The 21,956-nt window shown below is 53.2% G+C and overlaps 1 protein-coding gene across 1 annotated transcript in view; it reads right to left on the reverse strand.

Annotated features, from left to right (window-relative positions):
* The window catches only part of LOC119954781 (F-actin-monooxygenase MICAL3-like), a 194,071-nt gene that overhangs the window by 157,355 nt on the left and 14,760 nt on the right, over positions 1–21,956 (reverse strand). The window contains exons 5-8 of the mRNA XM_038780321.1: positions 17,999–18,192; positions 14,367–14,476; positions 2,728–2,772; positions 223–267 (exon numbers count right to left, since the gene is read on the reverse strand). Coding sequence (XP_038636249.1) covers positions 223–267; positions 2,728–2,772; positions 14,367–14,476; positions 17,999–18,192 — 394 coding nt within the window. The remainder of the gene's footprint in view (positions 1–222; positions 268–2,727; positions 2,773–14,366; positions 14,477–17,998; positions 18,193–21,956) is intronic.

Here is a 21,956-nt window from a genome sequence, read left to right on the forward strand (position 1 = left end):
CAGCGTGGACAGGGGTCAGCATGGGCAGGGGTCAGCGCGGACAGGGATCAGCGTGGAAAAGGGTGGGGGTCAGTGTGGACAGCGGCCAGCGTGGGCAAGGGGGGGGTCAGTGTGGACAAGGGGTCAGTGTGGACACAGAGTCAGGTGATTCGAAACAAACCTGTTGGACTTTAACCTGGTGTTGTATGACTTCTTACTATTTGCTCAGAAGGACTAACTCACTTGTTTCTCTGACTTCCTGGTTTGTGACTCACGATCTAAAATATCCTAAAATATAAAAACACAGAATCAAATCCATCACCAGATCCTGGCAACATCCTCTACGCTATACGTCACTGGGAAATGGTGCCCCTAGCACCCGGGGTCTTTCTCTACACGATGTCTAAGTGGTATATGGCACCCTGAGCTTCACGGGATCATGCTCTACACTATGTGCAACTGGGAAATGGCTCCACAACCTACCAGGGTTCATTCACTGCACTGTTGTGTCAGAGGGCAAGCGACGGGCAGTGTTAACCTGGTCAGAGAGGACTGGAGCAGTGTGGACAGGGGTCACTGTGTACACAGGGTCAGTGTGGACAGGGGTCACTCTGTACACAGGGTCAGTGTGGACAGGGGTCACTGTGTACACAGGGTCAGTGTGGACAGGGGTCACTGTGTACACAGGGTCCGTGTGGACATGGGTCACTGTGTACACAGGGTCAGTGTGGACAGGGGTCACTCTGTACACAGGGTCAGTGTGGACAGGGGTCACTCTGTACACAGGGTCAGTGTGGACAGGGGTCACTCTGTACACAGGGTCAGTGTGGACAGGGGTCACAGTGTATACAGGGTCAGTGTGGACAGGGGTCACTCTGTACACAGGGTCAGTGTGGACAGGGTCAGTGTGGACAGGGGTCACTCTGTACACAGGGTCAGTGTGGACAGGGGTCACAGTGTATACAGGGTCAGTGTGGACAGGGGTCACTCTGTACACAGGGTCAGGGTGGACAGGGGTCACTCTGTACACAGGGTCAAGGTGGACGGGGGTCACTCTGTACACAGGGTCAGGGTGGACGGGGGTCACTGTGTACACAGGGTCAGTGTGGACGGGGGTCACTCTGTGCACAGGGTCAGTGTGGACGGGGGTCACTGTGTACACAGGGTCAGTGTGGACGGGGGTCACTGTGTACACAGGGTCAGGGTGGACGGGGGTCACTGTGTACACAGGGTCAGTGTGGACGGGGGTCACTCTGTGCACAGGGTCAGTGTGGACGGGGGTCACTGTGTACACAGGGTCAGGGTGGACGGGGGTCACTGTGTACACAGGGTCAGTGTGGACAGGGGTCACTCTGTACACAGGGTCAGGGTGGACAGGGGTCACTCTGTACACAGGGTCAGTGTGGACAGGGGTCACTGTGTACACAGGGTCAGTGTGTCAGGGGTCACTCTACACAGGGTCAGTGTGGACAGGGGTCACTGTGTACACAGGGTCAGTGTGTCAGGGGTCACTCTGTACACAGGGTCAGTGTGGACAGGGGTCACTCTGTACACAGGGTCAGTGTGGACGGGGGTCACTGTGTACACAGGGTCAGTGTGGACAGGGGTCACTGTGTACACAGGGTCAGTGTGGACAGGGGTCACTCTGTACAAGGTCAGTGTGGACAGGGGTCACTCTGTGCACAGGGTCAGTGTGGACGGGTGTCACTCTGTACACAGGGTCAGGGTGGACGGGGGTCACTCTGTACACAGGGTCAGTGTGGACGGGGGTCACTGTGTACACAGGGTCAGGGTGGACGGGGGTCACTCTGTACACAGGGTCAGGGTGGACGGGGGTCACTGTGTACACAGGGTCAGTGTGGACGGGGGTCACTCTGTGCACAGGGTCAGTGTGGACAGGGGTCACTCTGTACACAGGGTCAGTGTGGACGGGGGTCACTGTGGACACAGGGTCAGGGTGGACGGGGGTCACTGTGTACACAGGGTCAGGGTGGACGGGGGTCACTGTGTACACAGCGTCAGGGTGGACGGGGGTCACTCTGTACACAGGGTCAGGGTGGACAGGGGTCACTGTGTACACAGGGTCAGGGTGGACAGGGGTCACTGTGTACACAGGGTCAGTGTGGACAGGGGTCACTGTGTACACAGGGTCAGGGTGGACGGGGGTCACTGTGTACACAGGGTCAGTGTGGACAGGGGTCACTCTGTACACAGGGTCAGTGTGGACAGGGGTCACTCTGTACACAGGGTCAGTGTGGACGGGGGTCACTCTGTACACAGGGTCAGTGTGGACAGGGGTCACTCTGTACACAGGGTCAGTGTGGACAGGGGTCACTCTGTACACAGGGTCAGTGTGGACAGGGTCACTCTGTACACAGGGTCAGTGTGGACAGGGGTCACTCTGTACACAGGGTCAGTGTGGACAGGGGTCACTCTGTACACAGGGTCAGTGTGGACAGGGGTCACTCTGTACACAGGGTCAGTGTGGACAGGGGTCACTCTGTACACAGCGTCAGTGTGGACAGGGGTCACTCTGTACACAGGGTCAGTTTGGACAGGGGTCACTGTACACAGGGTCAGTGTGGCAGGGGTCACTGTACACAGGGTCAGTGTGGCAGGGGTCACTGTAGACAGGGTCAGTGTGGACAGGGGTCACTCTGTACACAGGGTCAGTGTGCATAGGGGTCAATCTGTCCACTGTGTTTTGGGGAGTGATATTTATTCAGTTGTTTGGAGGGGTAAACTCACTTCTTTTTCTCGTGTCTTTCGCAGTAACCCATGTTCTGAAATAGCCTGAAGAAAGAACAGAAACAAAGCATCATCGAATCCTGGGGTTATTCCCCACGCCGCCTCCTGCAGCTTACCTGCCATCTCTGTACATTCCCACCTTCCCCTTCCCATTCGTTAGAAATCTCGTGCAAACCGGATTGTTGAACATTACGAAGCTGACTGAACCCAGTTATGTTGCTTGAAGCCCCTTCTCTTTGAATAGGGGTCGTTGCCCCAGAACTGCTCTCAGTAGCCCGGGGCGCTGAAACCTTTCCTCCTGCCCCTGGATGAAATGGCAGATTGATATTTCTATTCCTGCTCTCACTGGGAGGAAATGCAAGGCTTCAACCTTCCTGTTTCCACTTTGACGAATCCCTGCAGTACAGGACGAGGCCATTTGGCCCATTGAGTCTGCACCAACCCTTTGAAAGAGCACCTTCCCTGGGCCCAAACCCTGCCCTGTTACCTCATCCTGAGGGGCAAATTATAACATCCAATCCTCCTCTGCTGCACGTCTTTGGACTGTGGGAGGAAACGGGAGCACCCTGAGGAAACCCACGCAGACACGGGGAGAAGTGGCCGGAGAGCTGAGTCCAAAAAAGATCAGCCATGATCTCATTGAATGGCGGAGCAGGCTCGAGGGGCCAGATGGCCGACTCTTGCTCCGAGTTCTTCTGTTCTTATGTTAACGTGCAGACTGCGCACAGACAGTGAACCAAGCTGGGAATCGAACCTGGAACCTGGCGCTGAGAGGCAGCAATGCCAACCACTCCACCACCGTGCTGCCCTTCCTCCCTCCCTTCTGAAAATATGCCCAGTGCTCTGTTAATGTCCCAACGGTCAGAGGGGAAGGTGATGCAGAGACAATAATGGAAAGATTTTAAAATAGTGAGGATTGAGCACTTAATTTTCAAGGATATAAAGTGTTCAGGAAAATGAAATGAAAATCGCTTATTGTCACAAGTAGGCTTCAAATGAAGTTACTGTGGAAAAGCCCCTAGTCGCCACATTCCGGCGCCTGTTCGGGGAGGCTGGAACGGGAATCGAACCGTGCTGCTGGCCTGCCTTGGTCTGCTTTCAAAGCCAGCGATTTAGCCCTGTGCTAAACCAGCTCCTGAGAAGGGGCTAGAGAAAGATAGAGAAGGAAAAAAGGGAGATGGGGAGGCACAACTGATTAGGGAAGTCGGTGCAGAGTTCTGAAGAGGGGATATCCTTGAGGGAGCAAGATGGATTTGAAGTGTGAGGTCATGCATTTAGGGGGGGGGGGGGTCGAACAGTGGTAGGGAGCACACAATAAATGGGAATATACTAACAAAGTGAGAGATCGTGGCGTACACGTACACAGGTGCCTAAAGGCAACACTTCAAGTAGACAAGGTTGTTAAGAAAGCATATGGAATGTTCTCCTTCATTGGCAGAGGTATAGAATAGAAAAGTAAGGATGTAATGTGAGAATTAGATGAAACACTGGTGAGGCCACAACTGAAGTGTGCAGTTCTGGTCGCCACATTACAGGAAGGACATTATTGCTCTGAGTACAGAGTAGGTTGACACGAATGTTGCCGGGACTAGAAAAGTGTCGCTATGAGGAGCGATTGGATAGGTTGGGGTTAGTTTCCTTCCAACAAAGACAGCTGAGGGGTGACTTAATTGAGGTGTATGAAATTATGAGGGGGAAGAGATGGGTGGATGGGATAAAATTGTTTCCCCTGGCAGAGAATGCTAGAACCAGGGGACATAGATTCAAGATAAGAGGCAGAAGGTGTCGAGGGGACATGAGGAAGAACGTTTGTACACGGAGGGTAGTGGGAGTCTGGAATTCGCTGCTCCAGTTGGTGCTGGAGGCAGAGATCCGAAACTCTTTTAAACAGTACCTGGATCTGCACCTTAAGTGCTGTCAGCTGCAGGGCTGTGGGCCGGGTGCAGGAAGGTGGGGTTAGAAAGGGAGTCCTCGGGCTGGCATGGACAAGATGGGCCGAATGGCCTCATTCTGTGCTGTAATTTTTCTCTGATTCTATGTCAGGAATGGAGAAACAAAGTGTTCGATCACATTACTGGGGGTATTCCAATCAGCTCCGAATAGGAAGAGGGTTAAAGGTGGAAATGTGCAGGGTGATCACGGAAATGTACAAAAGCTAAAAATGATGGAAAGACTCTGGGTGGGATTCTCCATTGCCAGACACCGATATCGTAATCGGCCATCGGGTGAATTCCTTTTCATACCGAAATCGCAATTTCGGATGCTCCGCCCCCTCCAAAACATCCGTCATTGGGGAGTACGCCGTAGGGACTGTCTCAGGACGTCACCTGAAGGCCCTCCCCCCGATGCACCGCCCTGATGGGCCGAGTTCCCGATGGCACGGGACAAGCCAGCTCTCAGCTTCCGTCTACCTCGCATGCTGGCTGCGGAGGGGAGCCGTTCCGCTGGCCAGGGGGGCTTCAGCGGGGTCTGAGGGAACTGGGGGGGTCCAAAGTGGGGAGGGGGGGTGGTCCAAAGTGGCGAGGGGAGTTACAGGGGTGTACTATCCAGCAGGTCGGGTCTGCTCGGCCGGCACCATGTTGTACGACCCGCTGCAGGTTGACGGCCCCGGACCCGGCAATTCTCCGGCCGTTTATGTCGGGAACACCGGGAGTTTTACCTGGAGCAGCTGCTAGCCCCCCCCCCCCCCCCCCCCCGCCCCCCCCGCCCCCCCCCCCCCCCCCCCCCCCCCCCCCCCCCCCCACGCTGACTTTTTCACCGTAAAGCTCGACACCCTCCGGACATAGTCTCAAAATCGGAGAATCCAGCCCGATATCGGGGGAACTTGAATTATCCAAATATCAGCTGGGACAATGCCAGAAGAGGGGGTAACATTTCTGAAATGTGTCAGTATGTTCTTAGCTCAACTAGAAAGGAGGTATTGCTAAATCTAGCGCTTGGAAATGAGGTGGGCCAGGTTTCTTTGAGGAGGAACAGTTGGTAAGAGTGATTATCATATCATAAGGTTTAGATTAGTAAATGGAGAAAAGGCAAAAATAATCCAACATTCAAAATTGAGAGGCGGCTAAATTGCAAAGGGAACTGACTCACCCGGGTTAAATCGAACCAAAGACAGATGGAAAGTAACTATCATGAAATGAAATGAAAATTGCTTATTGTCACAAGTAGGTTTCAAATGAAGTTACTGTGAAAATCCCCTAGTCGCCACATTTCGGCGCCTGTTCGGGGAGGCTGGCACGGGAACAATAAAATGGGACAACGAGTGATCTTTAAGGAGGACATGTCTGAGATACAGGCTGGGAACAAACAAGGATGAATGGCAGGGGAAGCAAGGCCAGGGCTCCTTAAACAATTAGGGACATAGAGATTATGATGAAACATCCAGATTGTTTGATGCATGTCAGGAGAGTAATGTAACAACGAAATATTCAATGAATGGCCTGACACTGGGAAGTTTCGAGGGACAAAGTTCATAGATCTCTGAAGGCAGAAGGGCCGATCAATAGGCTGGTGAAAATGGCAGATGAGACACTCGCTTTTATCAATCGAGACAGAGGTTACAAAAGCAGGGAGGTCACGTTGGAGCTGTATAGAAGTTTGGTGAGGCCGCAGCTGGAGTACCGTGTGCAGTTCTGGCCGCCACATTACAGGAAGGATGTGATTGCACTGGAGGGGGTGCAGAGGAGATTCCCCAGGATGCTGCCGGGGATGGAACGTTTAAGTTATGAAGAGAGGTTGGACAGGCTTGGGTTGTTTTTGCTGCAGCAGAGAAGACGGAGGGGTGACCTGATCGAGGTGTAAGATTATGAGGGGCATGGACAGGGTGGATAGGGAGCAGCTGTTCCCCTTAGTTGAAGGGTCATTTACGAGGGTACACACATTCAAGGTCAGGGGCAGGAGGTTTAAGAGTGATTTGAGAGAAAACCTTTTTACGTAGAGGATGGTGACGGTCTGGAATGTACTGGGAGGGTGGTACCTGGATGAGAACTTGGAACGTTATAACATTCAAGACTATGGGCCAAGTGCTGGAAAATGGGATTCGGTCGGCAGGTCAGGTGTTTCTCATGCGTCAGTGCAGATTCGATGGGCTGAAGGGCCTCTTCTGCACTGTATTATCTGTGATTCTATCCCACTAGTCACCGCTTGTCATTTGGAAAAAGACGCGTTTATTTCTACTCTTTGTTTCCTGTCTTCCAACCAGTTTTCTATCTGTCTCAATACATTACCCCCAATCCTATGCACTTTAAGTTTACACGCTAATCTCTTATTCGGAACTTCATTGAAAACTTTCTGAAAATCCAAATAAACCACATCCACTGGCTCCCTCTCATCAACTCTGCTAGATACATCCTCAAAGAATTCCAGTAGATTTGTCAAGCATGATTTCCCTTTCGTAAATCCATGCTGACTCTGTCCGATCCTGCCGCTGTTTTCCAAGTGCTCAGCTATTAAGTATTTTGGAATGGACTCTAGAATCTTACCCACTACCGACGTGAAGCTGACTGGTCTATAATTCCCCACCTCCCTCTTTAAATAGTGGAGTAACATTAGCTACCCTCCAATCCACAGGAAATGTTCCGCAGTCTATAGAATCCTGGAATATAGCCACCAATGCATCCACTGTATCTCAGGCCGGTTCCTTCATGTAGGTATGAGGCCCATGGGTTTTCCATTCTAAATTCCCATGTTTCTGACAATGTCTTCACCAATCGTTTACTCTTCTCACACCTGTAGAAATTTTTACAGTCATTTTTTATGTTCCCTTGCTTACTCTAGTACTCTATATTCCCCTTCTTAATCAATCCCTTTGTCCTCCTTTGCTGAATTCTAAACTGCTCCCGATGCTCAGGTCTGTTGTTTTCTTTTTGGCCAATTTGTGTGCCTCTTCCTTGGATTTCCTTTGTAAGCCATGGATCGGCCACCTTTCCTGCTTTATTTTTGTGCCAGGCAGGAATGAACTGTAGTTCCCCCATGCGTTCCTTGAATATTTCCTATTGCCTATCCACTGTCATCCCTTTAAGTAATATTCCCCAATCGATCATAGCCAACTCGAGCCTTAAATCATCGTAGTTTCCTTAATTAAGATTCAGGAGCTTAGCCTCACAATCAACTACTTCACTCTCTACCTTGATGAAAAATTCTATCATATTATGTTCGCTCATCCCCAAGGTGTTTCTCACAATTAGATTGGCAATGATTCTGTTCTCAGTACACAGCTGATAGAAACTAACCTTTTATTATAGGTAAAAAGGGTTAAAGGAAGAAATTATTTTTTAAAAACATATTAAGTAAAATTTTAAATCAATATACATTAATCATAACTGTAAGAAATGCTTGTGAGACGATCAGATAAGCAGAATGTGAGGATTTGCAAGGCCAAACTGACAGAAAGACTCTTTGGATTCGAGAGCTGGGCTAAGATCCAGTTCCGTGTACATGGTAACAAGTCACCCCATCGTAAGAATCTTTGGTGGGAAAGGTTTTCTCCGAGTGGAAAAATACAGAAATCTTTTATCTCCTAATTTGACACTTCGGCCGAATTGAATGAATTATAGATTAGTTAAAACCAATCACAGGTGTAAAAAGGACAAAACTTTAAAGATGGTAATCTTCTTAAAAGTTCAGGTATCGGGAATGGGAAAGCCATTCTACAATCAATTCAACCTGTCCTCTGAAACCTATTCTATCTGCTTGCTTTGCAAAACCGCTACTTTATTCCATTTTAAACTGCGCAGTCTTTGTGTACTGTGTATCTTGATTTGAAGAAATTACTTTGAGCTGTCATTGTATTTTGAATTCAACAATCTGTATTTGCGAAAGGCAATCATTCTGACTAGCTTGCTGCAGGGCTAATCGGAACACCCTAAATTTTGTCCTTGAAAATTGAAGATTACCAATAGACACTAGAAGTTGACAAAATAAAAGTAGCAAATTGCTTTAACGCAAGAAGCCAGTGTTGAATAGCTGTTATTTGGTGGATGATACGGTATTACAGGTACACGAATAGACACAGAGATCCCGCAACAGTACCCAATCTAGGATAGCCTGTTCTCTAGTTGGCTCCTCAACATACTGATCCAGAAATCCATCCCGTATACACTCCAGGAATTCCTCCTCTACGGTATTGTGGCTAATTTGATTTGCCCAATCTATATGCAGATTGGTCACCCACAATTACAGAGATGCTCCTCTTTGCACTACAGGAACTGCAGCGGTTCAAGAAGGCCGCTCACCACCATCTTTCCAAAGGAAATTAGGGATGGGCAACAAATACTGGGCCAGCCCCGTGAGGCTCGCTTTTAGGAAATAATCAAGAATAACAGAAGCATTGATCCACAAGCAGTGAAGTTATGCTGAACCTTTATACATTTCTGCTGATGCCCTGATTTGTGTCCAGTTCTGGTCCACACTTCAGGAAGGATGTGAGGGGCCTTGCGAGGGTGCGGAGGAGATTTTCCAGAATGGATCCGGGCTGGGGAGTTTTAGAGACGAGGTTAGGGTTGGCGAAGCTGGGCATATTCACCAAAGAAGGTGGAGGGGGGACTTGATAACTCTGGTCTCTTTCGTTACTGGGAAACACTGACACAAAGTAATGATTGAACATGTTCATCATATTTTTGCTGACTACTCCCTTTTCCCTAAATGCTATTGGAAAATATGCGTCTGTTGATTTTGACATCCGTCGTGAGTTTCTTTTCATATTACGTTTTGCAATTCTTACCGTACGTTTTGTCACGTTTTCTCCCAGCTGTCAACACTCCTGCTATTCTTGTCTGCTGATTCTTTCAGTTTTTATGTGTCTTACCTCATTAGGTGTCCATGGCTGGGTTTAGTTGGCAAGGCCTCTTGTCCTTCAGGGTATAAATTGGTTCTGAATTGTGTTAAATTCTGTTTTGAGAATCTCTCTCTCTTGTTGCTTTGACCATGAATAGATTTGTTCTGTAGACAACGCACAGTCTCTGCCACACCCTGTTGCAAGTCAGCCTTCCCCAGATCCAGAGTCAGACTAGCTGTTTTTCTCTTTATGGTGGCTATTGTTCATGCCCCATTTGGCATTGCAATCATAAAATCAATCAGAGAATTAACAGCCCAAACTGCTCCACTGGGAGTTCAGGTCCATTGTACCCTGAAGGTGGCTGCGCAGGTCGATAGAGTGGTCTAGAAGGCATACAGCATGCTTGCCTTCATCAGACAGGGTATTCAGTACAAGAGTCGGCAGGTCATGTTACAGTTGTATCGGACTTTGGTTAGGCCACATTTGGAATACTGCGTGCAGTTCTGGTCGCCACATTACCAGAAGGATGTGGATGCTTTAGAGAGGGTGCAGAGGAGGTTCACCAGGATGTTGCCTGGTATGGAGGGTGCTAGCTATGAAGAAAGGTTGAGTAGATTAGGATTGTTTTTGTTGGAAAGACGGAGGTTGAGGGGGAACCTGATTGATTTTTACAAAATTATGAGAGGTATGGACAGGGTGGATAGCAACAAGCTTTTTCCAAGAGTGGGGGTGTCAATTACAAGGGGTCACGATTTCAAGGTGAGAGGGGGAAAGTTTAAGGGAGATGTGCGTGGGAAGTTTATTACGCAGAGGGTGGTGGGTGCCTGGAACGCTTTGCCAGCGGAGGTGGTAGAGGCAGGCACGATAGCATCATTTAAGATACATCTGGACAGATATATGAATAGGCGGGAACAGAGGGAAGTAGATCCTAAATAGGCGACAGGTTTAGATAAAGGATCTGGATCGGCGCAGGCTGGGAGGGCCGAAGGGCCTGTTCCTGTGCTGTAATTTTCTTTGTTCTTTGTTTATGCCAACCAAATAGTCCTAGCCTGTCCACTGAGTCCTGGCAACATCCTTGTGAATCTCTTCTGCGCTCTCTCCAGTTTAATAACATTGTTCCTGTAGCAAAGCGACCAAAACTGAACACAATACTCCAGGTGCAGCCTCATCAACGTCCTGGACAACGGCAGCAGAGATTCCCAACTTCCCTGACTGATGAAGACCAGTTTTAGATAGCAACTGAAACGTTGAAGGATGTTCCCAGGGATCAGAAGGCTTGTAAAACAGAAAAAGTTTATTTCTTTCATGGGATGTGGGTGTCGCTGGCTGGGCCCATCCCTAATTGCCCTTCAACTAAATGTCTCGCTCTGGAGTCGCATGTAGGTCAGACCAGGTAAGGGTGGCAGATTTCCTTCCTCAATGACATTAGCAAACCAGATGGGGTTTTTTACGCCAATCGAGATCGTTGCCATGGTCACTGTTACTGAGACGAGTTTACAATTGCAACTCTTTATTCATTAAATTAAAATTCAACCAGTTGCTGCGGTGGGATTTGAACTTGTATCCCTCCCCGGAGCACAAGCCTGCCTCAGGATCAGTGTCCAGTGACATGACCACGATGGCACCGTCTCGTCTGCTTTTCCACGGCAATGGAGTTGGTTAAGTGAAGATACAATGGAGATGGAATGAAGTGTTTGAAAGAACGGTCGATATATTAGCACGGCAGAGGCTGACAGATATCACCAGTTAGAAGTTGTGTCTTCCACACAGAAGCCTTTTGCAGCAGTAATGATTACACACTGACACACACCCACACACACCCACACCCACACACACACCGACACGCACACACTGACACACACCCACACACACCCACACCCATACACACACCGACACGCACACCGACACACAGACACACACACCGACACACAGACACACACAGGTACACACAAACACACACACCGACACACACACACCGACACACACACACTGACACACACACACTGACACACACCCACACACACCCACACCCACACACACACCGACACGCACACCGACACACAGACACACACACCGACACACACAGGTACACACAAACACACACAGGTACACAAACACACATAGACACACCCACACACACACCGACACATACACAGAGATAGACACAGACACACACAGATACAGACACACAGACAGAGACACACAGAGATACAGACACAGACACACACAGATACAGACACACAGACAGAGACACACAGAGATACAGACACAGACACACACAGATACAGAAACACAGATACACACAGGTGAGAGGGGGAAAGTTTACACACAGACACACACAGATACAGACACACACAGACACACAGATACAGACACACACACAGATACACAGACACACACAGATACAGACACACACAGATACAGACACACACAGATACAGACAGACACACAGATACAGACACACAGACACACACACACAGATACACACAGATACAGACACACACAGATACACACACACACACACACAGATACAGACACACACACACACAGATGCAGAAACACACACACACACAGATACAGACACACAGCCACAGACACACAGAGACATGCCACAGGGTCAGCCATGGCTCATCAGTCAGATTCTCACCTTCAAGTCAAATTGTTATCAGTTCAATCTCCAGACACGTGGAGACATGAATCTAGATCTACATTCCTGTATCTGTATATATGGTAAACGCTATTTACAGAATTTTGACAAGGCAGAAGGAGGCCATTCGGCCCATGAAGTCTACACCGACCCTCGGAAAGAGCACCCCAACGATGGCCTCTCCCTCACCGTAACCCCACTTAAGCCACACATCCTGGACACTAAGGGGCAACATAGAATCCTCCTAACCTGCACAGGAGAACTTGCTAAACTCCTCACAGGCAGTCACCCAAGGCCAGAATTGAACCTGGGTTCCTGGTGCTGCGAGGTAGCAGTGCCAACCACTGTGCCACCGTGTCACCCCGAGCTAAGGCTTTTCAGGGGAGATATTAAACCAAGGCCTTGTCTGACCACCCCCCCCCCCCCCCCCTCCACCCCAGGGCAATGCAAAAGATGGCATTACATCAAAGAGAACCACAGACTTTGGCAATATTTATACCACAACCATCACAAAACAGACCGTTTAATGCACTGTTGGTTTTGTTAGTACAATCATGCTTTGTACAAACTGGCTGCCACAGTTCAAAAACACTAAATTATACATACAATTATAGTGGCAGAATCAACACAGGAGCGATTGGCTGCGGGAAGTTCAGAGGAACTTAAACTCAAGCATCATGAAAAGTAAATTGAACCGAAACCTGCCCAGCAACATCAACAATGCTTATTGGCAGCCAGGAGAGTGGCAGTACTGGACAATACTGAGTCACAAATAGCAGAGAGACAAGTGGACAGGAGTGATCACAGTGAGAGTGGACAGGAGTGATCACAGTGAGAGTGGACAGGAGTGATCACAGTGAGAGTGGACAGGAGCGATCACAGTGAGAGTGGACAGGAGTGATCACAGTGAGAGTGGACAGGAGTGATCACAGTGAGAGTGGACAGGAGTGATCACAGTGAGAGTGGACAGGAGTGATCACAGTGAGAGTGGACAGGAGTGACCACAGTGAGAGTGGACAGGAGTGATCACAGTGAGAGTGGACAGGAGTGATAAAAGTGAGAGTGGACAGGAGTGACCACAGTGAGAGTGGACAGGAGTGACCACAGTGAGAGTGGACAGGAGTGATCACAGTGAGAGTGGACAGGAGTGATCACAGTGAGAGTGGACAGGAGTGACCACAGTGAGAGTGGACAGGAGTGATCACAGTGAGAGTGGACAGGAGTGATCATAGTGAGTGGACAGGAGTGATCACAGTGAGAGTGGACAGGAGTGACGCAAGGGGAGTGGACAGGAGTGATCACAGTGAGAGTGGACAGGAGTGGCCACAGTGAGAGTGGACAGGAGTGACCACAGTGAGAGTGGACAGGAGTGACCACAGTGAGAGTGGACAGGAGTGATCACAGTGAGAGTGGACAGGAGCGATCACAGTGAGAGTGGACAGGAGTGATCACAGTGAGAGTGGACAGGAGTGATCACAGTGAGAGTGGACAGGAGTGATCACAGTGAGAGTGGACAGGAGTGATCACAGTGAGAGTGGACAGGAGTGACCACAGTGAGAGTGGACAGGAGTGATCACAGTGAGAGTGGACAGGAGTGATAAAAGTGAGAGTGGACAGGAGTGACCACAGTGAGAGTGGACAGGAGTGACCACAGTGAGAGTGGACAGGAGTGATCACAGTGAGAGTGGACAGGAGTGATCACAGTGAGAGTGGACAGGAGTGACCACAGTGAGAGTGGACAGGAGTGATCACAGTGAGAGTGGACAGGAGTGATCATAGTGAGTGGACAGGAGTGATCACAGTGAGAGTGGACAGGAGTGACGCAAGGGGAGTGGACAGGAGTGATCACAGTGAGAGTGGACAGGAGTGGCCACAGTGAGAGTGGACAGGAGTGACACAGGGGGAGTGGACAGGAGTGATCACAGTGAGAGTGGACAGGAGTGACACAGGGGGAGTATGTTACTGTCCCATGTACAGGTTGTTGATCTTTCTTTTAGTCCTTGGCTCCTCTCTGAGTGGGGACTGACAGACTCTCACTCCTGTTCAGTCTGTAATCCCAAACTATTTGAAGTGAAGACGGAGACATTATTGAAGAGTGACGTCCTGGTTTCACGCTGGGATTTGATCACGATCCACAATCAGCCAGCGACTCCCCTGAATCCACTCACCCTGCGCCCCCACCTGCTGCCCACCCCAGCCACACCCCAAGCATCTTACCTTTGGTCCCCGCTTGCGGGCGATGGACTGTCCGAGTCGGCTGAGGAAGGAGATGGGTGACTTTGTGGCACTGACAATGTTGGATTTGTCGTGGAAACCCAGCAGGTATTCTATAAAGGAACACAAATCAATGGGATTGCGCACACAGTGATCTCAGATACTGTAAAGGATGAATCCACAGCAGATCTTACTCAGCAAGCAGGAATATGTCAGTGAATATTCTCAGTATTACTCTCTCTGGTAACTGGTTAGATTGTTCATTAGCACCACCCCCTGGAGGGAGGTGTCACTACACTTCTCTTCAGCTAGAAGAACAATGAATCTCTGCTTCCTTATTCAATCTTTCATCCACAAAGTCACCCTCCAGATCATCTGATGGGCTTCAGTTTTGCTACTAAGTCTATAATGTTACTAATTAAGTATTTACTACATTATTTGTGTAAGTCTCCATTTAATAGGATACCATGGCACTATGTCTACCCTTGACATCACGGCAGTGTGGCATCAAGGAGCCCTGGCAAAACTGGAGTCCATACAATCCCTACAATGCAGAAGGAGGCTCTTCAGCCCATCCAGTCTGCACCCGCCCTCAGAAACAGCATCCTACCTGGGCCCACTCCACACCCCCATCACTGTAACCCCACCTAACCTGCACGTCTTTGGACTGTGGGAGGAAACAGGAGCACCCGGAGGAAACTCACGCAGACAACGCGCAGACTCCGCACAGACAGTGACCCAAGGTCGGAATTAAACCTGGCTCCCTGGTGCTGTGAGGCAGCAGTGCTAACCAGTGTGCAACCGCACCACCCACATCCTAGCCATCCCAAACCCTCATTGTTTGAGGAAGGTAAAGTCACACGGTAGTTATCACAAGCCCACCAATATTGGTTGAACACACATTCCCAAAGAATCGTCAGCCATCACTTAGCCATGAGGAATGGGAGCTCCTTCAGCCAGTGATACTCAGTGAGGAATGTGGGCATATGTCACTGAAGCTCTGATTGGCTTCACTAGCGAGACAGTCCAATTGTCCACTGCGGTCATACACTGCCTCTGCCTGTAGATCACTGCCTTCGCCGACACTGCCTCTGCCTGTAGATCACTGCCTTCGCCGACGCTGCCTTCGCCCGACACTGCCTTCGCCCACACTGCCTCTGCCTGTAGATCACTGCCTTCACCCACACTGCCTTCGCCCGACGCTGCCTTCGCCCGACGCTGCCTTCGCCCAACGCTGCCTTCGCCCACACTGCCTCTGCCTGTAGATCACTGCCTTCGTCCGACACTGCCTTCCCCGACACTGCCTTCGCCCGACACTGCCTTCGCCCGACACTGCCTTCGCCCGACACTGCCTTCGCCCGACACTGCCTTCGCCCGACACTGCCTTCACCCGACACTGCCTTCACCCACACTGCCTTCGCCCGACACTGCCTTCGCCCGACACTGCCTTCGCCCGACACTGCCTTCGCCCACACTGCCTTCGTCCGACACTGCCTTCCCCGACACTGCCTTCGCCCGACACTGCCTTCGCCCGACACTGCCTTCGCCCGACACTGCCTTCGCCCGACACTGCCTTCGCCCGACACTGCCTTCGCCCGACACTGCCTCTGCCTGTAGATCGCTGCCTTCGCCCGACGTTGCCTTCGCCCGACACTGCCTTCGCCCGACACTGCCTTCGCCCGACACTGCCTTCGCCCGACACTGCCTTCGCCCGACACTGCCTTCGCCCGACACTGCCTTCGCCCGACACTGCCTTCGCCCGACACTGCCTTCGCCCGACACTGCCTTCGCCCGACACTACCTTCGCCCGACACTGCCTTCGCCCGACACTGCCTTCGGCCGACACTGCCTTCCCCGACACTGCCTTCGCCCGACACTGCCTTCGGCCGACACTGCCTTCGCCCGACACTGCCTTCGCCCGACACTGCCTTCACCCACACTGCCTTCGCCCGACACTGCCTTCGCCCGACACTGCCTTCGCCCGACACTGCCTTCGCCCGACACTGCCTTCGCCCACGCTGCCTTCGCCGACGCTGCCTTCGCCCGACACTGCCTTCGCCCGACACTGCCTTCGGCCGACACTGCCTTCGCCCGACACTGCCTTCGCCCGACACTGCCTTCGCCCACACTGCCTTCGCCCGACACTGCCTTCGCCCGACACTGCCTTCGCCCGACACTGCCTTCGCCCGACACTGCCTTCGCCCGACACTGCCTTCGCCCGACACTGCCTTCGCCCGACACTGCCTTCGCCCGACACTGCCTTCACCCACACTGCCTTCACCCACACTGCCTTCGCCCACACTGCCTTCACCCACACTGCCTTCACCCACACTGCCTTCGCCCGACACTGCCTTCGCCCGACACTGCCTTCGGCCGACACTGCCTTCGCCCGACACTGCCTTCGCCCACACTGCCTTCGCCCACACTGCCTTCGCCCGACACTGCCTTCCCCGACACTGCCTTCGCCCGACACTGCCTTCGCCCGACACTGCCTTCGCCCGACACTGCCTTCGCCCGACACTGCCTCTGCCTGTAGATCGCTGCCTTCGCCCGACGCTGCCTTCGCCCGACACTGCCTTCGGCCGACACTGCCTTCGCCCGACACTGCCTTCGCCCGACACTGCCTTCGCCCACACTGCCTTCGCCCGACGCTGCCTTCGCCCGACACTGCCTTCGCCCACACTGCCTCTGCCTGTAGATCGCTGCCTTCGCCCGACGCTGCCTTCGCCCGACACTGCCTTCGCCCGACACTGCCTTCGCCCGACACTGCCTTCGCCCACACTGCCTCTGCCTGTAGATCGCTGCCTTCGCCCGACACTGCCTTCCCCGACACTGCCTTCGCCCGACACTGCCTTCGCCCGACACTGCCTTCACCCACACTGCCTTCGCCCGACACTGCCTTCCCCGACACTGCCTTCGCCCGACACTGCCTTCAATCGACACTGCCTTCGCCCGACACTGCCTTCGCCCGACACTGCCTTCGCCCGACACTGCCTTCGCCCGACACTGCCTTCGCCCGACACTGCCTTCGCCCGACACTGCCTTCGCCCGACACTGCCTTCGCCCACACTGCCTTCGCCCACACTGCCTTCGCCCACACTGCCTTCGCCCACACTGCCTTCACCCACACTGCCTTCGCCCACACTGCCTTCACCCACACTGCCTTCGCCCACACTGCCTTCACCCACACTGCCTTCGCCCACACTGCCTTCGCCCACACTGCCTTCGCCCACACTGCCTTCACCCACACTGCCTTCGCCCACACTGCCTTCACCCACACTGCCTTCGCCCACACTGCCTTCGCCCGACACTGCCTTCACCCACACTGCCTTCACCGACACTGCCTTCGCCCACACTGCCTTCACCCACACTGCCTTCGCCCACACTGCCTTCACCCACACTGCCTTCGCCCACACTGCCTTCACCCACACTGCCTTCGCCCACACTGCCTTCGCCCGACACTGCCTTCACCCACACTGCCTTCACCGACACTGCCTTCGCCCACGCGGCCTTCGCCCACGCGGCCTTCGCCCACACTGCCTTCGCCCACACTGCCTTCGTCCGACACTGCCTTCGCCCACACTGCCTTCACCGACACTGCCTTTACCGTCGCTGCCTTCGCCGTCGCTGCTCACCCTCAGGGGCTGTGTCCTTGAGCATTTCATAGAACTGTGAAAGGTACATGACCATGCTCAGCTTGTCTGGTTCGCCCACTGCAGCCATTTCCTTCCCCGTCATTATGGGGGATATTCCAAACTCCCGCTCGGCAACATCAAATGCCATCTGGTTATTGCTCTCCACGTCCTTCTCATTCAGCTGGTCAAAGTCTCTGCAAGTGGACATGAAAATAACATTCAATAAATACAGCCAACAATATCAGCCTCCAGTGTCAACCCTCCCGGGCGGACCCCACCTCCAGTGTCAACCCTCCCGGGCAGGCCTCACCTCCAGTGTCAACCCTCCCGGACAGACCCCACCTCCAGTGTCAACACCCCGGGCAGACCCCACCTCCAGTGTCAATCCTCCCGGGCAGACCCCACCTCCAGTGTCAACCCTCCCGGGCAGGCCCCACCTCCAGTGTCAACACCCCGGGCAGACCCCACCTCCAGTGTCAATCCTCCCGGGCAGGCCCCACCTCCAGTGTCAACACCCCGGACAGGCCCCACCTCCAGTGTCAACCCTCCCCGGGCAGGCCCCACCTCCAGTGTCAACCCTCCCCGGGCAGGCCCCACCTCCAGTGTCAACCCTCCCCGGACAGGCCCCACCCTCCAGTGTCATCACCCCGGACAGGCCCCACCTCCAGTGTCATCACCCCGGGCAGGCCCCACCTCCAGTGTCAACCCTGCCCGGACAGGCCCCACCTCCAGTGTCAACCCTCCCGGGCAGGCCCCACCTCCAGTGTCAACATCCCGGGCAGACCCCACCTCCAGTGTCAACCCTCCCGGGCAGACCCCACCTCCAGTGTCAACCCTCCCGGGCAGGCCCCACCTCCTGGGTCAACTCTCCCCGGGCAGACCCCACCTCCAGGGTCAACCCTCCCGGGCAGGCCCCACCTCCAGTGTCAACCCTCCCGAGCAGACCACACCTCCAGTGTCAACCCTCCCGGGCAGGCCCCACCTCCAGTGTCAACCCTCCCGGGCAGGCCCCACCTCCAGTGTCAACCCTCCCGTGCAGGCCCCACCTCCAGTGTCAACCCTCCCAGGCAGACCCCACCTCCAGTGTCAACCCTTCCCGGGCAGACCCCACCTCCAGTGCATCACCCCGGGCAGGCCCCACCTCCAGTGTCAACACTCCGGGCAGACCCCACCTCCAGTGTCAACCCTCCCGAGCAGACCCCACCTCCAGTGTCAACCCTCCCGGGCAGACCCCACCTCCAGTGTCAACACCACGGGCAGACCCCACCTCCAGTGTCATCATCCCGGGCAGGCCCCACCTCCAGTGTCAACCCTCCCAGGCAGGCCCCACCTCCAGTGTCAACCCTCCCGGGCAGGGCCCCACCTCCAGTGTCAACCCTCCCCGGACAGACCCCACCTCCAGTGTCAACCCTCCCGGACAGACCCCACCTCCAGTGTCAACCCTCCCCGGACAGACCCCACCTCCAGTGTCATCACCCCGGACAGACCCCACCTCCAGTGTCATCATCCCGGGCAGGGCCCCACCTCCAGTGTCAACACCCCGGGCAGGCCCCACCTCCAGTGTCATCATCCCGGGCAGGGCCCCACCTCCAGTATCAACCCTCCCAGGCAGACCCCACCTCCAGGTCTCTCACTTCCAGGCAGGCCCCACCTCCAGGTCTCTCACTCCCGGGCAGGCCCCACCTCCCGGTCTCTCAGTCCCGGGCAGACCCCACCTCCAGGTCTCTCAGTCCCGGGCAGACCCCACCTCCAGGTCTCTCAGTCCCGGGCAGATCCCACCTCCCGGTCTCTCACTCCCGGGCAGACCCCACCTCCAGTGTCAACCCTCCCGGGCAGACCCCACCTCCAGGTCTCTCAGTCCCGGGCAGACCCCACCTCCAGGTCTCTCAGTCCCGGGCAGATCCCACCTCCCGGTCTCTCACTCCCGGGCAGACCCCACCTCCAGTGTCAACCCTCCCGGGCAGACCCCACCTCCAGGTCTCTCAGTCCCGGGCAGACCCCCCCTCCCGGTCTCTCACTCCCGGGCAGACCCCACCTCCAGTGTCAACCCTCCCGGGCAGACCCCACCTCCCGGTCTCTCACTCCCGGGCAGACCCCACCTCCAATGTCAACCCTCCCGGGCAGACCCCACCTCCAGTGTCAACACCCCGGGCAGACCCCACCTCCAGGTCTCTCACTCCCAGGCAGGCCCCACCTCCAGGTCTCTCACTCCCAGGCAGGCCCCACCTCCAGGTCTCTCAGTCCCAGGCAGGCCCCACCTCCAGGTCTCTCACTCCCAGGCAGGCCCCACCTCCAGGTCTCTCACTCCCAGGCAGGCCCCACCTCCAGGTCTCTCAGTCCCAGGCAGGCCCCACCTCCAGGTCTCTCACTCCCGGGCAGACCCCACCTCCAGGTCTCTCACTCCCAGAACTCATCAAACTCCTGTCTCCGGAATGACAATTACAGCAGAGTTTAATTTGATGTTTTTGCTCCCATTTGGATGAACTTTATTGACCGTGGCCGTTAAATTCTCTGTCCGGCCCTGTCTCACTCTGTCTTGACCATAATTCTTCTGTCGCTGGAACGTTTGCTTCAGATTTGTTACTCTCCCTTCACCTGACCTTCTTCTCTTTTTAATAATAATAATAATAATAATAATAATAATAATCATCGCTTATTGTCACGAGTAGGCTTCAATGAAGTTACTGTGAAAAGCCCCTAGTCGCCACATTCCGGCGCCTGTCCGGGGAGGCTGGTACATCCTGACTTGAACTTTATTGCTGTGCCTTCATTGTTAAGAGTTAAATCCTGGATGAGAAAATATCAGCCATGATTGAATGGCGGAGCAGACTCGATGGGCCGAGTGGCCTAATTCTGTTCCTATATCTTATGGAACTTCCACCCAACAGCACTGTGGATGTACCTACAGCTCACCACCACCTTCTCACTGACAATTAGGGATGGGCAATAAATGCTGGCGTAGCCAGCAACACACAAAAGAATATAAAAGCAAATTCTCTGGTATTGCAATATTTTGAAAAGCTCAATCAAATTACCCCTCCGCCCTCCAAATTCTATTGAATACATCCCTAGTATGTGTAATCTCTTTATATACCTCTACCCCTTTGCATTCTATTCCTCTAGCTATAAAGGCCAGTATTACATTAGCCATTTAGATTTTTTCTCTACTAGTTCATAATAATGTTCTGACCTATTTACTTGATCCTCAAGTCTCTTTGGTAAAGAGACATCCAGACACTATACGTTAGCTCCCGTCTCTCTCCACAGATGCTGTCAGACCAGCTGAAATTGTTCAGCATCTCCTGATTGTGTCTCCATTCTTTCTAGATTTTCACCATTGAGAAAGCACCACATTCAATCCTTTTTATGGTCCTAAGTGGCTAGCTTCATGTTTACTTCCATTGAATTCTCTGGGCTCCAGTTTTGTCCATCCAGTGTCAACCCTCCCGGGCAGGCCCCACCTCCAGTGTCAACCCTCCCGGGCAGACCCCACCTCCAGTGTCAACCCTCCCGGGCAGGCCCCATCTCCAGTATCAACCCTCCCGGGCAGGCCCCACCTCCAGTGTCAACACCACGGGCAGGCCCCACCTCCAGTGTCAACCCTCCCGGGCAGGCCCCACCTCCAGTGTCAACCCTCCCGGGCAGGGCCCCATCTCCAGGTCTCTCACTCCCAGGCAGGCCCCACCTGCAGGTCTCTCACTCCCAGGCAGGCCCCACCTCCCGGTCTCTCACTCCCAGAACTCATCAAACTCCAGTCTCCGGAATGACAATTACAGCAGCGTTTAATTTGATGTTTTTGCTCCCATTTGGATGAACTTTATTGACCATGGCCGTTAAATTCTCTGTCCGGCCCTGTCTCACTCTGTCTTGACCATAATTCTTCTGTCGCTGGAACGTTTGCTTCAGATTTGTTACTCTCCCTTCACCTGACCTTCTCTTTTTAATAATAATAATAATA

Source organism: Scyliorhinus canicula, chromosome 20 (assembly GCF_902713615.1).
Source record: "Scyliorhinus canicula chromosome 20, sScyCan1.1, whole genome shotgun sequence".
Classification (NCBI taxonomy): domain Eukaryota; kingdom Metazoa; phylum Chordata; class Chondrichthyes; order Carcharhiniformes; family Scyliorhinidae; genus Scyliorhinus; species Scyliorhinus canicula.